Source organism: Octopus bimaculoides, chromosome 23, assembly GCF_046866305.1.
Source record: "Octopus bimaculoides isolate indiv1 chromosome 23, ASM4686630v1, whole genome shotgun sequence".
Lineage (NCBI taxonomy): Eukaryota > Metazoa > Mollusca > Cephalopoda > Octopoda > Octopodidae > Octopus > Octopus bimaculoides.
The window spans coordinates 18,221,012-18,239,322 of NC_142950.1; the positions used below are offsets into that span (position 1 = coordinate 18,221,012).

The 18,311-nt window shown below is 36.2% G+C and overlaps 1 protein-coding gene across 6 annotated transcripts in view; it reads right to left on the reverse strand.

Annotated features, from left to right (window-relative positions):
- Nucleotides 1-13,011: 13,011 nt before the first annotated feature.
- Nucleotides 13,012-18,311, reverse strand: part of LOC106870770 (inactive phospholipase C-like protein 1) — a 191,682-nt gene continuing 186,382 nt past the window's right edge. For all 6 annotated transcript variants that reach the window (XM_089340302.1, XM_089340304.1, XM_089340300.1 and 3 more), the window contains 2 exons: nucleotides 14,845-14,940; nucleotides 13,012-13,369 (listed from right to left, as the gene is read on the reverse strand). In XM_089340302.1, coding sequence (XP_089196428.1) covers nucleotides 13,313-13,369; nucleotides 14,845-14,940 — 153 coding nt within the window. In that variant the 3' untranslated portion in view covers nucleotides 13,012-13,312. The remainder of the gene's footprint in view (nucleotides 13,370-14,844; nucleotides 14,941-18,311) is intronic.

Here is an 18,311-nt window from a genome sequence, read left to right on the forward strand (position 1 = left end):
TACACATGCGTCATACAGTCTGCCTTTTACTCTGAGTGAGAGGCCCTTTGTCGCCAGCAGAGGTAAGAGCTCTCTGAACTTTGCCCAGGCTATTCTTATTCTAGCAGCTACACTTTCAGCGCATCCTCCCCCACTACTAACTTGGTCACCCAGATATTGGAAGCTATCAACTATGTCCAGTTTTTCTCCCTGGAATGTGACAAGTTGTTTTCTGCACATTTTCAGTGTTTATTGCACCTGAACATCTGCTACATACAAAAACTAACTTCCTAGTTAACCTTCCTTTGATATTGCTGCACTTTTTATGTGTCCATAGCTTACACTGGGTACATCTTATAGAGTTTCTACCTACGCCTTTTCTACAGATCGAGCAAGGTCATCTACTTGAAGGGGTTTGTGTTTTGTCTACCTTCCTACTTATTAAGACTTTGGTTTTAGCTAGGTTGACTCTAAGGCCCTTCGATTCTAGTCCTTGCTTCCACACCTGAAACTTCTCCTCTAGTTCTGATAGTGACTCAGCAATTAGTGCAAGGTCATCAGCAAAGAGGAGCTCCCAGGGGCATCCCATCTTGAATTCCTGTGTTATTGCCTGGAGGACTATGATAAATAGGAGAGAGCTGAGGACTGAACCTTGGTGGACCCCTACCTCTACCTGGAATTCTTTACTTGTTGCCAACCCTCACCTTACTGACAGCGTCCCAGCCACTCATTTATTCCTAGTTTCTTCATTGACCACCAGATAAGGGAGCGGTGGACTCTGTCAAAGGCTTTCTCCATGTCAACAAAAGCCAGGTACAGAGGTATATCTTTGGCTAGGTATTTCTCCTGCAGCTGTCTTACCAGAAATATAGCATCAGTGGTGCTTTTCCCTGGCCCGAACCCAAACTGCATCTCATCTAAACTGACTCTCTCCCTAATTAGTTGGGCTATGACCCTCTCTGTGACTTTCATTACCTGATCCAACAACTTGATACCTCCGTAATTGTTTGTGTCTAAAGCGTCACCTTTACCTTTGTAGCAGTTGACTATGGTGCTGCTACACCAGTCATTGGAGATGACTCCTTCATGTATCACCTGATTAATTATACAGATGATCAGGCTATAGCTGACACTGCCAGATATTTTGAGCATCTCTGCAGTGATTCCTGATGGGCCGGGGGCCAAATGATATAAATATAAAAAAGTAAAAGATATGCAATTTAAAAATATAAAGTAGTATTTAAATATAATATATATATATATATATATATATATATATATATATATATATAAAAGTACGTATATATGTATGTACATGCAAACATATGTAGATACATATATGTTCATACATCCATAGTTACCTATAAACATGCATATATATACATACATACTCACATTCGTACATACACAAATACATGCATACCTACATATTGGATCATCCTGTGGTTTTTTCAATTGTATGAAGTTGGAGGGGTCAGGATAAACTACCTGCATCAACTTGCTATAAAAGCAGGTAGTAATTTTACCTTCTCATTCTTAGTGCAAGTTTTGAAAAGTACAGTTTGATTTTAACAGTTATTTTTTCAAAGATATAATGTAAGTAACAAAGGAGCATATTTTGCTTTTATGTGTTCAATAAAGGTAACAATACAATAGAAAGTGCAAGGAATATTAATGCAGTATATGGGGATTGGACAATAAGTGTTAGACAGAGGAAGTAGCAGAGAAGTTTGAATTTGGTCATTCAACCATTCATCAACACCTGCATGCCATTGGAAAAGTCAGTAAATTGGGTCAATGGGTTCCTCATAAACTTTCCAAGTCTCATTGCACACAGAAAGTGAATGTGTGCTCTTCTTTGCTGTCACGAATGAACATATTTTGGACCAAATAGTAACTGGTAACAAGAAATCGGTTCTCGATAAAAATGTCAAGCGCCAAAGACAGTGGGTAGGGAAAGGAGAAACACTGGCACTCCAGGCTAAAGGTCTTCACCCATGTAAGGTGTTGTTTGGTGGGATATGAAAAGTTTAGTCCACTTCGAACTTTTGATCCCAAACCAAATGATAACAAAGATCTATTTTGAGCAGCTTAAGTCAGCACTAGAAGAAAAATAACCATCTTTGGTTTCAAGACGATAGGTGTTCTTCCATCAGGATAATGCTTGGCCACATGCAGCGAGGATGACATTCCAAAGGCTGGAGCAGTTTGAATGGGAAACAATTCCCCACCCACCATATTCGCTAGACATTGTCCCATCTGATAATCATTTATTTCTTCAAAATCACTTAGATGGAAAAAATATGAATTTTGTAGATGAGGTCAGTGCTGGAGGAGTATTTTTTGTCATGGACAAGTGAATTTTGGAAGAGAGGCCTTGCAAGTCTACCAGATAGATGGAAGAGCATCGTAGAAAATGAAGGAGAGTGTATTTTAGGTTAAAAAAGAACTTAATTCAGAAAAATAGAAGTATAAAAAACTGTATTATTTATGGGATGACCCCAATACATACAAACATACATACGTACATACATAGTTATACATATGTAGTACACATGCATACATACATATATACATATGTAGTACATACATGCCTACTTTTGTACATAAATTCATACACATGTACATACATGCATATATACATATGTACCATACATACAGACATACATCCATATGTTTAAACATTCTCTTCATGAGAATGTATCTGTCACTCGTACAATTTATAAAATAGTGCACAAAATGGTGGAGCGAGGAAAACCTTGGCATCTTCAAAGAGTGTATGATGGAAGCAAGTGCTACAGATACACGAGAAAGCTGGGAACTTCTTGTAGTATTCTCTGGCACAGGATGAATCTACTGATCTCTTGAGAATGTCAGAACTTCTTGTGTTCATTTATGGTATTAATTTGGACTTTCAAATCACAGAAGAGTTGGCATCCTTTTGCAGCATGCTTGGAACAACTGGAGAAGACATTTTCATGGAAGTGTAGAAAACTTTGCTAGGCTATAACTTTCAGTGGAATCAGCTTCAATGTGTTTACAGTTGACAGAGGAAAAAACATGGCTGGAGTGAGGAAGGGTCTTGTGGGGCAGATCAGGACTAAGCTGGAAGATATTCAACTCCTGGGTTCTGTGTTTATATACTGCATTATACATCAACAAACACTCTGTGGGAAAGAAAGATATTTCACATGTATTGAAACCAGTCATTTCTGCAGTGAACTTCATTTGGGGTCATGCATATAATCACTGCCAGTTTCAGGTTTTTCTTGAAGAAATTGATTCTGAATTCTGTGACTTGCCTTATCACGCAGCAGTGAGGTGGCTCAGCTGTGGTAAAGTCCTGTTTCATTTTTATAAACTCCAAAGAGAAATAGATATTTTTCTTACTGAAAAGTATAGAGTTGATCCACTTCTGTCAGATTCTACCAGGCTGTCAATGTTGTAATTTTTGGTTTACATGAATGAATTGAACTTGGAACTTCAGGGAAAGGATAACATTATCAGTGATCTCCCCAGAAGCATCAATGGATTTCAGAGAAAGCTATCATTATTTGAAGCACAACTGGAAGGAGGAAATTTCTCTCATTTTCAGTGTTTCAAAGAGTTTTGTGCTGGAATCGCAGATGTCAACCTCAAGTTTCTGGAGATTATTTACAATTTAAATAAACATTTTCTGGAGAAATTTTCAGATCTCGACAGAATTGAGAGTAACATTCTTCTGTTCCAGAATCTGTTTGACTGTAACCTTGATGATATGCCAGTCAAACTATAGTTGGTGCTCACTGATTTGCAAGCAAATGACTTGCTGAAAGAGAAGCATAGAGAAGGAAAACTTGTTGAATTTTACCTGCTTATCTGATAATGAATTTTCAAATTTGAATAAATTTGCCTGTTTTGAATAACTTATATCTGTGAAGTCAGCACATCGAGTGAGATTGACTGATGGACATTTGAAAGCAATTCTCTTGGTTGGATGCAGCAATTCTAAAGCAAATATTGATGATGTCTTAAAAGCTAAACACCTGTTTCACAAATCTTACTAACATTCTTCCTACCTAGTTTGTGAGATTCAGGCATATGTGCACTGGGCGCAATATAACTATCTTTTTGCTAAAATCACCTTTATTGACAACTTTTTGGTAGATAAATATGTTGGTTATCTTTGTTTTGTGTATTCACTGTTTTGTATTGAAAATGGTTATGCGGTCCATGCCTGTCATCCCCTCAAGATAGCCATGTACAGTATGAATTGCGTCCTGTCCATTCTTGCATATGTTTACCATTCAACAGCACATGGTATGACACTTACTTCTGCCCCTTCTTTCATAATTTAACCCTTCATCCCCTCAAAATAGCCATGTATCTCTTTTACAGACTGAAACTTATGCGTCCCTCCTTTCATATATTTAACTCTTCATACCTACAAGGTAGACATGTGTCTCTTCTATAGCATGAAACCTTTTCTTGTCCCCTCTTTCATACTTTAACCCATCATCCCCTCAAAATAGCCATGTATCTTTTCCACTGTGTGAAACCTATTATTGTCCATTCTTTACCCCTTCATCCCCTCAATGTAACCATGTTTCTCTTCCACAGTATGACTCCTAATCCTCTCCCTTCTTTCATACTTTAACCCTTCATCACTTCTTTTGTATGAAACACACTACTGTCTCTTTTTCATACTTTAACACTTAATCTCCTCAAGGTAGCCATGTATCCCTTCTACAGTGTGAAACATATTCTTGTCCAATGTTTCATATGTTGACCCTTCAACACCACAAGGTAGCCATGTATCTCTACAGTATGAAATTTGGTTCTGTCCCTTTTTTCATACTTTAAACCTTCATGCCATCAAAATAGCCATGTATGTCTTGTACAATGTACAGCATGAAATCTGTTTTGGTCCCTTCATTCATACTTTAACCCTTCATCTCCTGAAGGTAGCCATGTAAATCATCTACAGTATGAAACCTGTTCCTGCCTTTTATTTCATTTTTAACCCTTCATCCCCTCAAGGTAGCCATGTGTCGTCTCTTTTAAGATATGAAAGCAACTCCTGTTCCTTCTTTCATATTTTAACCTTTTTTCCTCTCAAGGTAGTCATTTATTTCTGCTACATGTCTGCCTTGAGAGGAACAGGTTTCATGCTGTAAAAGAGACACCTGGCTATTTTGAGGGGATGAAGTGTCAAAGTATGAACGAAAGGACAGGTACAAGTTTCATACTGTACATGGCTATCTTGACATGTTGATGTATGAAAGAAAGGACAGGAAAGGTTTCATGCTTTAAACCTTCATGCCATCAAAATAGCCATGTATGTCTTGTACAATGTACATGTCTACCTTGTAGGTATGAAGAGTTAATATATAAAAGAAAGGACAGGAACAAGTTTCATCCTTTCAAGGTAGACATATATCTCTTCTACAGTATGGCACCTTTTCTTGTCCCTTCTTTCATACATTAACCCTTCATCCCGCAAAATAGTTATGGACCTCTTCTACAGCATGAAACCTCATCCTGTCTCTTCTTTTATACTTTGAAATTTAATTCCTTGAAAATAGCCATGTGTCTCTTCAACGTGTTCTTGCCTCTTCTTTCATATATTAACCTTTCATCCCCACAAGGTAGACATGTATCTCTTCTATAGTATGAAACCTGTTCCTGACCCTTCTTTCACACATCAAGACCTCAAAGTAGTCATGTATCTTTTGTACTTGTACCTGACTTTTCTTTCATACTTTGACACTTGATCCCTTCAAAATAGCCTCTACAGTATGAAACTTGTTCCTCTCCCTTTCTTGATACTGTAATCCTTCATCACTTCAAGCTAGCTATGTATCACTTCTTCAGTATGAAACCTGTTCCTGTCCCCTTCTTTCATACATTAACTCTTCATACCTATGAGGTAGACATTTATCTCTTCTATTGCATGAAACTTTTTCCCATCCCTTCTTTCATACTTTAAAACCCTTTGTCCCCTCAAAGTAATCATGTATCTACAGTATCAAGCCTCTTTCTACTCCTTTCATACTGTAACATTTCATCTCCTCAAGGTAGCCATGAAGCATGTATTGTCTTCAACACTTCAAGGTAGCGATATATCTCTTCTACAGCATGACACCTTTTATAAGTGACCCCTTCATCCTATCAAGGTGGCCAGGTATCTCTTCTACAGTGTGAAAACTGTTCCTGTCCGTTCTTTTATACTGTAAACCTTCATTCCCTGAAGGTAGCCAAGTATCTCTTCTACAGCATGAAACCTGTTTCTCCACCTTCTTTCATATTTCAAACCTTCAAAGTAGCCATGTTCCTGTCCATTCTTTCATCTCAAATCCATGTATCTCTTCTACAGTATGTAAACTGTTCCTGTCTCTTCATTCATATCCTAAGCCCTCATCTCCTCAAGGTAGCAATGCATCTTTTCTACAGTTACAAACCTGTTTCTGTTCACTCTTTCATAATGCTTCATTCCTTAAGGTAGCTATGTAGCAATAGTATGAAACCTATTTCCGTCCCTTTATTTCATACTTCAAAATAGCTTCATATCCTTTCTACAGCACGAAACCTCATCCTGACTCTTCTTTCATACTTTAACCTTGAATCTTGTGAAAATAGCCATTCTACAGAACGAAACCTGTTCTTACTTCTTTCATACATTAACCCTTCATCCCCACAAGGTAGACATGTACCTCTTCTACAGTATGATACTTTCTCTCGTCCCTTTTATATTTTGCCTCTTCATCCTCTCAAAATAGCCATGTATGTACAGAGTGAAACCTATTTTGGTCCCTTCTTTCATACTTTAACCCTTCAAGGTTGCCCTGTATATTATCTAGAGTATGAAGTCTGTTCCTGTCTCTTCTTTCATATTTTAACACTTCATCCTCACAAGGTATCTCTTATACAGCATGAAGCCTGTTCCTTCTTTCATATTTTAAAATTTTATATCCTCAATGTATGTCTCCTACAGCATGAAACCTTTTGTTGTTCCTTCTTTCATATTGCAAGCCCTCATCTTCTCAATGTAACCATGTATCTTGTCTACTTCTTTCAAATATTAACAATTCATTCCCTCAAGGTAGCCATTATCTCTTCTACAGTATGAAACCTGTTTCTATTCCTTATTTGAAACTTCAACCTTTCATCCCCTCAAGGTAGCTATATATCTCTTCTACAGCACAAAACTTGTTCCTGTCTCTCATACTTAACCCATCGTCTTCCAACATGAAGCTGCTTCTGTTTCTGCTGTAGGTGGATGGTGACCTCACTGACGCTGGTGCCGTGACAAAAAGCAAAAAAGAAATGCACCCAGTACACTCTGCAAAATGCTTGGATTAGGAAGGATATTTAGGTATCATTGAAGAGTAGAAATGATGCCAAAGCCGACATTGGACTGTCAAACCATCTGACTCTAGCCAGTATGGAAGCCGGATGCATTTAAACCAGCCATATCTACCTGCTTTATGTTCCTCTCACACCTACCCTACAGTGTAATTCTAAAAATAAACAATCGCACCATTGAAATCTCAAGGCTACAGGATAATGCATGATTAATTTAAAGTAATTATGAAAAAATAAGCATTATATTTAACAGAGTAACTTGAATATTCAAGGATTAAATGATGATGTATGTGTGTGTTTGTGCAGATGTGTGTGTTTGCTTGTATTTGCTTTTCTCCAAATATTGCTGAGCTACAAGTGGTGAGGTAGTTATTTCTCCTAGCAGCAAATTGTCAACTGGTATTGAACATGTGTAGAACAATAAGATATCTTGAACATGCTTGAAAAATAGGTAAGGGTTAGCTACAGGAAGAACATTCAGCTGTAAAACAATGCCTCAATAATATTTTCATCTGAGCCATTCTAGCACAGGAAAATGGCCATAAATAGTGAACAAACAATTATCGTTTGTGTTCTTAATGATAAGTTGGTCAAATACTAAATTATCTTTTGCCACTGGTCTGCATCCACACATATACAGACTGAAATATTTATGTTGGTATATGTTTGTTTACAATTAAGCCAAAGAAAGTTAAACAACAGCAAGCGAACAATGATGTCAGAACAAATGAAGAGATGATTAAAAAAGAAACATTAATATTATTGTTATTAATATTATTATTATTTATATTGTTTGTTGAAATCATTGTATAAATTACATTTATATATATATATATATATATATATATATATATATATATACACACACATATATATATACATACATATATATATATAGCTTTATGGCATGCACACATTTGTAAAATATATATTCACATTGTAAAAAAAGTTACAGGAAGAAAGAAAATATGAGCTTTATTTTATATTTTGTACAATGACTGGCTATTTACATACAACATCACTTCTCTTCTCATTTCAACAATGAAATATTTAGCATAACCTCATACTCATGTATACATGTATGCATCTATCTATCAACATACACACACACACACGTGTGTGTGTGCCTGTCTATCAATATACATGTGAGAGTATGTATGTATAAATGCATGCATCATCATCACCACCATTTTATGTGTTTTTCCAATATTATAGAGGATGTATGTGTATACATGTATGTGTGTGTGTGTGTATATATCATCATCATCATTGTTTAATGTCTATGGAAACGTGTATAGCTATGTATTAAATATTTATAAATTCCATCCTAGAATTATTGTTATCATATATTATTATTATGGTTGTGTAAGTCTCTTGCCATTCTGAGTTTCGCCTGTCGATGCACAAGGCCTGCAAGCAAATATGTGTGTTTATGTATAGAATTTTGGCTTTTTTCTTATTATAAGGAAAAGGTTGCCAGCAGTTTCAAAGCTTTCAGAGCTGGCACACAGCAATTTTATAGTTATTCACTATCAAGTTGTTTTCCTTGAAAAAAATATGAGACTTAAATATATTGATTGATTCTTCAATTAAAGCACAATAATATATAAAAACATGTGCTGGAAAGCATGACCTGTTACCATAAAGGTGTGTGCATGGCAGAAATTTGCATACAGCGTATATAAGGGCTTGCAATTTTCTTCATGTATTTTTGCTGACAATGCTAAGGAATTGAGCCAACTGTTTTGTGTAACAGGGCCACCCAGCTTATGTAATAACAGTAATCAGCTTCTTGAAATACATGCACATTATATAAAACATAAGGTATCAGTTACGTTTCCTGTATTCTTTATATATATATATATATATATATATATATATATATATACACATTATTTGCTATGTGTGATATATATTATATGAGATTCTTCCATTGTTTTATTTTATTCACATAGACATTTTTTTATCATACCTCAAACTAATTAATTTCAAATTCCTTAGAGGAAAATAACTTTCTTTTTTCTTTTTAGATAAGTTGACACATGTATACTGAAGCATACATACATAAAAACATGTATGTGTGTGTGTATTTATATATAGATATATATAGGTGTAGGCATGGCTGTGTGGTAAGAAGCTTGCCTCCCAACCACATGGTTCCAGGTTCAGTCCCACTGCGTGGCACCTTGGGCAAGTGTTTTTTACTATAGCCTCAGGCCAACCAAAGCCTTATGAATGGATTTGGTAGATGGAAGCTGGAAGAAGCCTGTCATACATATATATATATATATATATATATATATATATACATATGTTTGTGTGTATGTGTTTGTCCCCCCACTATCTGAGGCTGGTGTGTTTATGTCCCATGTAACTTAGCAATTTGGCAAAAGAGACCAATAGAATAAGTACTAGGCTTACAAAGATTAAGTCATGGGATCGATTTCTTCGAATAACACCCTTTAAGGCAGTGCTCCAGCATGGCCTCAGTCAAATGACTGAAACAAGTAAAAGAATAAAGGAATAAAAGAATATATAATGTGTTTGTGAAGAATGCTCACACACACACACACACTCTATATATGTGTATATATGTCCAATTCCCTGACTGGCAGTGTGTTGTGTTGTGTTCTTCAGCAAAACACTTCATTTCACATTGCTGCAGCTGTAAATGTGTTATCCTGTGGTCCTGTGATGGACTGGTCTCTTGTTTAGGGGGAATTCTGTGATCTGGGTTCCTTATATGCCATAGGCCTGCCAGGCTAGCCACTAGAGTGGCCTCATTCAAAAGCTACAACAATGCAAAGAAACACATTGGATGTTGTTATACACCACTGATCACAATGCCTGCTTGATACAGTGATAGATACACACAAAGCATCTTTGTCAATGGAATCAAAACATGGACAACGAAGAATTTCAAGGTAGCTTTGATGGTACACACACCAGGCTTCTCACGAACAATCCCAAATAGAAAAATCTATGGATGCATTTCTGCCCATCTCTACTATTGTTGCTGAATGCAGAGTAGGATGTCACCTGCTGCTACCATGCTGAACAACAGACCATATCAGATGTTATATTTTGGAGGCTTTGAAACTCTAACAGAAGATGAAGACTACTCAACTACACTGATGATCTCTCAACACACACCATGGAATTGAGGATCTACTGAAGCTGATGAATGACAGAGATTCCAGGCATGGCACAACAGCTGCTTGAAGATGTGTGTGTGTGTGTGTGTGCACGTGCGCTGGTTTTAGAAAAGATACACTGCATCTTACGTGCTAGAAAGGTTGGTGATAAGAAGAGCATCCAACTCAGCAAATCCATCCAACCCCTACCAGCTCGGAAAAGTAGACATAAAACAATGACAATGATGATGATGACATACATATTTTACAAATATGTGATACATATATTATTTTTCTTTTTTTTTTTGCTTTTAGTTGTATGTATGAATGTGTAGTATGTGTTGTATAACTGAATATTTTCAAAATAGAGGCAGAGAGAAGTAAGGGAAGGAGGGGTGTATCAACAGGCTTTCATTAAAACCCTGATATATATATATATATATATATAAAACTGTAATGCTGCTTATTTTTTTTCTTTCTTATAGCTCCAATAAATTTAGATATTTTACAGAAACTGGATTTAATATGGGTTGGATCAGGGTGCTTTATTCAAAAGGAGGGTCTTTCTTTCGGTAATGTGTTGGCTATTTTTGTTTTGGTTTTCTTTCATTCTTTTCGGTTACTATTTAGTGGCAGCATCACAGGGAAAGTAAGTCTGAGAGGGAAGTGAGGAAAATATTCAAGATGAACTGGGGAGATTAGAGGGAAGAAAGGGGAGCAATAGACTGAGGGGTAGGTGGACAGAGAGAGGGGGAAAGGAGGGAGACAGATAGGAAAACAAACAGGGTTATCTGATAATGAATGGTGGGGTATAAGCTTGGGTGAGAGTGGGGGTGGACAAATTAATTAGGTTTCCTTAATGACTCAAGATGGACAGGGCTGTATAAAGAAATTAATTATCTTCTGAAAATAATTCATATATATATATATATATATATATATATATATAATATTTCGAAAATATAAGGGAACAAACCTGTTGAAATATGTTCACTTCATGTTTTGTATTATTCTACTTTGTTTAGAAAACCTTGTTTTCCTCCCGTTGTCTCTTAAACTTTAAATGTTCTTTAACCCTCCCTCTCTTTCTCTCTGAATATCTTTCAGTTGCTTTTAGTTTCAGACATTTCAACAACAATAAAAAATGTTTGCTGTCATCATGAAGGCATATATATATATATATAGTAGGCTTGGCTATATAAATATATCATCCAGTATATATCATCATGGGCAGGTTGATAATATATTTATATTATCAACCTGCCCATATATATATATATATACAGGGTGTCTAGAAAGTCTCGCTCAGTTTTTATTGCATTGTACATCGTTTCATTCGTAATTATTATTCATCATTGTTCTATACAATAAAATTAACTGAAAAACCTACAATAGATTTCAAAATAAGTATCGGGTGAAACTTTTTGGACACACTGTATATAGTGAACGGAACCTTGGTAGTGGTAAATATCCAGGTGAGGTGTATACCACAGGCTACTCTTCAGGCCAAGAGTATCTTGATTAAATGAAGTTTACCTTGTTAGCAAGTCCATGTTAACACATGGAGGAATTCAATCAGTGTGTTAACATGGGCCTCCTAATGACAAAGTATACTTCATTTAATCAAGATACCCTTGGCCTGAAGAGTAGCCTGCAGTATACACCTCTCTTGGATATTTACCACTTCCAAGGTTCCACTATACACACACACACATATTGTAGATCTGTCTTTACAAAATATTGCCACCTTTCTATAAGATATATAACCCAGTGATATAGATATATTTAATAGGCCTATCTATATCTATATATATATATATATATATATATATATATATATTATCCAACTGTTTATATTATATAAATATATTAGAGGCCTATCTATATGAAAATATCATCCAGCTGTCTATATAAATATATTGTATGCCTATCTATATGAATGTTATTCTTCAGTGCTCTATATAAATATATTGTAGAACTGTGTGTATATAAATATATTATCCAGCTCTCTATATAAATATACTGTAGGCCTGTCCTTATGAAAATATTATCCAACTGTCTATATAAATATATTCCACGTGTCTATATAAATATATGATAAACTTGACTATAGAAATATGTCAGTTATGAGTATAGATATATAAATTGCCAAATATATCTATATAAATGCAACTATAGAAATATATTACTATCCAGTCTGCACTGTTTTTATATATATATATCCAGCCTGCATTGTTTTCTATATATATATATATATATATATATATATATATATATATATATATATATATATACATATATCCCTTTATAAATTTATCACAGACCAATCTGTAGAAATATATATATATATATATATATATATATATATATATATATACACTTCTAACCTTTCTACAAGTATTTATTGCAGATATGTCTGTAGAAATATATTATAGACATTTGCATATAAATATGTATTCCATGTGTCTTAAAAAGACTAAAAAAGCTTTTTTTTTAAAACTGCTTGGAACATTATTTTTACACTTTGTTTTTTCTAATTAACAAAAGGTAGGGGTTTTTATGGGAGTTGGGTATTTTTTATTTTATTTTATCATCATTATTATTATTATTATTATTATTTTAATGCTGCAAATATTGCAGACATGAAGAGAGGAAAACTGAACTTTCAGACAACTGGCAAGGAACATAGTCAAGACCAGAGTAGTTTCATTTTTTTCTTTCAGAGTGACATGATTTCCTGGTTTTGCATCAGTCAACAGAAAACCAAGTGGATGGAAAATTTTTCATTCAGAGTTTTGGTCATCAATGAAAAAAAACCCCCAAAAAAACCTAAAAAGGTCCAGGTTTCATAAACATCATACTGAGGAACCAGTATCTTTGAGAAGACCCATCAATATTCCAGCTTCCTTGATCTGAAAATATAATGGGGAAAAAAATAAAAGATATTTTTATTTATTTTGAATTATCTAAAAATTACCATATTTTCTGGTAAACAAATTAAGTTTTTTAGACCAAAGTTTACATCCCGCCAAAAAACCCCAAAAACGTAGATTGACTTATACACCAAGATGAATTTGGAGGGCCAAAAATTCCATGTGAAATGCAGCAAGATTTGGAAAGATGCTGACAAAATTTGAATGTTTATACTACATTAAATATGTAGTATAAACATTCAAACATCTGTATGTCATTTTGTGCTGCGGAGAATACAGTAAAACAAATGATAGTCAAATGTAACAAATATTTAGAACATCAGGAAGAATCAGTTTGATAAAGTAAGGTATCATATTTTATGGTGTCAGTTATGGTGGTGGTGGTTTATGGTTTTGTGAGAGAAGAAGGAAGGGTGGCACCCAGGACTTTTTTACAGGATCATTGAGGCTGGTGTAAGGGAAAGAAGAAGAGGGAAGATGTCCTCAGACTGTTTATCGGGTTTTTTGAGTTCTTGTACCAGATTTGACTCTGCTAAAAGCACCCAAGGGCTTGATGGTGGTGGTGGTGGTGGTGTGAGGCAGTAGTGTTGAAACGGATGGTGGATTAGGTCTACCACTTGAAGTTGTAGTGGTAGTAATGATGATGATGATGGAACTAAGAAGCTTTAGAGAATGCACTACTGTGGTGATGTGGTGAGCAGAACCATGTCTCGCTTCAAGGTCTACTCTGATCTGGAGTAGTATCACCTGTCAGAGAGTCTCAGCTATGAGTTAATTAGCATGTTAATTAGAAGAAACTCTAAGCACAAACCTTCACTGCCTTGTGAGTGCCTTGGGGAAGGAAATGACTACGAGAGTCAACCTCAACAGCAAATCAAAGAGTGGAGTGCCCCAGGCACAATCTTCAATAGCCTTCTAGCAACTCAAGGTAGGTGGTGCTCTACAACCTTGTAAGGCACTTCACCTTGGAGAAGGCCATTCCAATGTGAAACCTACAACTTGCAGGTTACTGCAGCTTTCTTAGCTCACTGAACTGCTATGGTCAGAGCTTCAAGTTTAAAGAGTGGGATAGGATTGCATGGAGTGACTCCTATTTTAAAACTACAAAGCACAGGCAGGAAGAAAAGCCCTGCAGTGATGGAGAAGAGAAGTGGATGGTAGGGGCAGTCCCAGTCAAACTCTGCATGCAGGTGCTGTTCTTCTTCCTGATCTTTGAACACAAACTACTCCCGTCATCAGCATGGTGGCAAAAAGAGGGAGAGTTTTTAGTGTTGCATGGAGTGAAGTGAGAGACTTAAGTGGAATAAAGTCATATTTGAATAGAGTGAAATGGAGTGAAGGTTCATAATTAAACAAAGAAAAAAAAATTTGAAATGAATTTTTTTTGTTTGTTTATTTGAGAGCTAAGCAAAGAATTAAATTTTATATAAAAATAAAAAAAACGAATAAAATACCTGTCGAACATCTTCCGAGCAATCCTTTTTTGCTTGCTGGAGTAGATCTGACTGTCCACGTAACATTCGTACATTCCAGGCGAAATGTTCAATTGCCTAAAACATTACAAACAAGGATCCAGAAGTAAGAACAGAAAGAAAGAAAAAAAGAAAGAAAGGAAGAAAGAGAGAGTGAGAGAGAGAGAGAGGTGGGTGGGTTGAAGGCTTTTAGCTATCTTGACTGATAAATGGATGGTTATTCTGAATTTAAAATCTACTCCATTTCATTTTTCTCCAGACAATCAAGAAAACAGTAGTGCAGAAGACTCAGTTGAATCTTTAATCATTAACACACAAAACTATTTTGAGCAGATCTAGGTTTAAGCCTTTAGCATTTGAACTGGCCATAACCAGTCAAAATGTGTTTTATGCTAAAACTGATCAGATCCAACCTATCATACCAACCTTACAATGTCATTCTAAAAATAAACAACCACATCACTGAAATCTTGAAACAGTGAGTTAAAGCATGATAAATTCAATTGAATGTGAATAAATAAGGATTACAATTGAAAGAGTAATCTGAATGCTAATGGGTTAAAGATTCCATCAGGATTTCATGTTAGTTTATGTTCCAAACACTGGCTTTGTAGAGGCAGTGTTGTTTTACTAGGTTGTTCAATGTCTTGGAGTTTAATTGATATGGAGATGGTGTATTTCATGGGGAGGTATGGTGACAGATGGGTTAAGTCCTTGTTTCACCCCATACAGAAGCATATTCTCTCCACACACCCCGTGGAGGGCTGGCCTTGTCTGCTTTAGAATACCTGGTTGCCAGATATTTTGATGCTTGTATCTATTCCAGCTCTTAGTGTTTCTGACAGCAATGCCTTACAACCACACTGGTGCCAAGCTGTACTGGCCTTAAGATTTCAGCCTTTCTCTTGAATAAATATCAATGCCAGTCTTTCACAAAAGACCTTGCCCAACCTGCATGGCATGACTGAGTCTGACCAATAGAGGCTCCCATTAAAGTGTAGTATTTAAAACATCAGGAATTGTTAACAAGACACAGGCGCAGCTGTATGGTAAGAAGCTTGCATCCCAACCACTGTGATAACATTGAAAAGGATTAAAATATATGGCGGAGAATGAATGAATTTATCTGACAACTTAATATCCTTTAAAGAATTTTAGTCCAATGAATCGACCCCAGTACTTATGTTTTTGTAAAGCTTGGTAGTTATTCTATTGGTCTCTCTTGCCAAATCACTAAGTTACGGGGACACAAACATACCAACACTAGTTGTCAAGCAGTAGTGGGGGATAAACACACACACACACAATCTTAAATTAAAAACCACAAATCTTGCAAATACCTATCCAGGGTTTCCTGGTCGAAATAATATATTCCACCATTTATCAAGCAGAAAGCAAGAGCATTTGTCTTTTGAACAGATAACGTGTAAAGAAGAAGATAAAAAGGAAAAAAACAAGGGAGATAACCAACATGACAATAATGATGTTAAGCAGATGTAAACAAGATGTTAATGGTTTACTAAGTGTCTGGTGGTCTGCTTTTAAATTCTGACGATGTATTTTTTGAAATGTGGACATGAAGAAAAAAATCTCGTTCCTTTAATTTGTGTCTATTGGAGGTTCTCAAGTGTTTTAATAGATACAGTTTTTCAAGCGAACACACTGAACATTATTTAGACCTATTAATACAGGGTCAGGATTTAGAAAGGATTTTCCATTTGATATTGGAATTGGTCCCTTCATCTTTTAAGATTAAAGCTGAAAGATTTGTTGAATGTTTCTTATTATGGTACCTAAGATTTGAAAGATGGTTGTTACATCTAGATATAAATTTTCCTTCCACGGTTCTGATATAACATTTGATATTTGTACAACCATTGTCATAGTTTGCTGAAACTTGTGCTTCATAAACAACAGGAAGATATATCACACTTCTGTCCTAGATGACATTTAGATTTGTCACTACATGTGCATCCTAGGCAGGCTTGAATCATCTGCTGCTTATCTCCCTTGTATTTTTCTGTTTTTTTTTTTGTTGTCTTCTTTCATCTCTTGTTTAAACATTATCTGCTCAAAAGACAACTGACAAACAGTCTTGATTTCAGCTTGATAAATGGTGGAATAAATTATTATTTTGACCAAGAAACCATGGGTAGATATTTGCAAGATTTGTGCTTTGTAATTTAAGATTGATTATCTTTACTCTCTCAGCTGATCAAGTGCTTTGCTAATTGTTGAAGCATTACCACAAATTTTATGTATATATAATCTTCTGGGTAGGTAACAGTGACAGGGAAGAAGGTGGTGTGAGCATACTTCTCATAGAGAAATGGGTGGATAAGGTCATACAGGTAGTCAGAGTGCGCAATAGAGTACTTAAGCTCAGGCTAGTTTTGCAGAATAGTATAGCAACAATTATCTCTGCCTATGCGCCCCAGGTAGTGCTACCAAATGAGCAGAAGGACCACTTTTATGCTATCCTTCTGCAGGGACATGTTGGGCAGCAGCCAGGTATCTTCCATGGAGTACAAGGGTTATGGAATTGGTTCCCGAAACAAAAAGGGAACAAGGCTACTGGAGCTCTGTGACACAAATGACTTAATGATCTGCAACACCAACTTCAGGAAGCCAATCAGTCACCTGCTTACCTATCAATTGGGTGACCATGCTAGCCAGATTGATTTCATTCTCACCAGACAGCGATTTACAAGGTCACTTGTAAATGCAAAGACCTTCCTTGGTGAAGAATGTACCCCCACACCCAGCATAGACTACTCATCAGTGACTTTAGACTTCAGGCCAGAAGGTTGCCTAGAAGCAGACTAATCTGGAAAAGAAGGATCTGGAAGCTTAAGGATCCTTTATATGGTCAGAGATTTAGGGACACCCTAATTGAGAAATTTGATGAGAAGCAGGAGGAACTAAACTTGTAACATAGAGGGCAGCTGGGAACTCTTAAGGGACAGCTTGCTGAGTGCTACAGACCAAATCTGCAGCTGGTGCAAAGTCCCAACCAGAACTAGGGTGATGTGGTGGTAGAGCGGTGCTGTAGACAAAACCATTAGAGCAAAGAAGCAGGTCTGGAAAGAGTGGGAGAGTGGTGGTAGCAGGGAACTATATCAGGTAGCTAAGAGGGAGGCTAGAAGACAGAGGAGAAGCAGAGAGGAGGAACTTTGCCAATGTTCTGCATCGTGAGGACCAGAGGCTTGAAGTATTTCAGATTGCAAGACAATGTGTCGGAGAAAATCATGATGTGGTAGGAGAGAGATGTATTTGCATGGATGATGGGTCACTGGCAGTTAGTATTTTGAAATACTAAAGAGTAAATTTATTCAAAAAATTGCCATTGGCCTCAACCACAGCCTCCAGACGACTTCGGAATCTCCTGCAACTCTTCTGGGTGGTCTCCTTGTCTAAGTTGGTGAATGCTGCTATAATCCTTGCCTTCA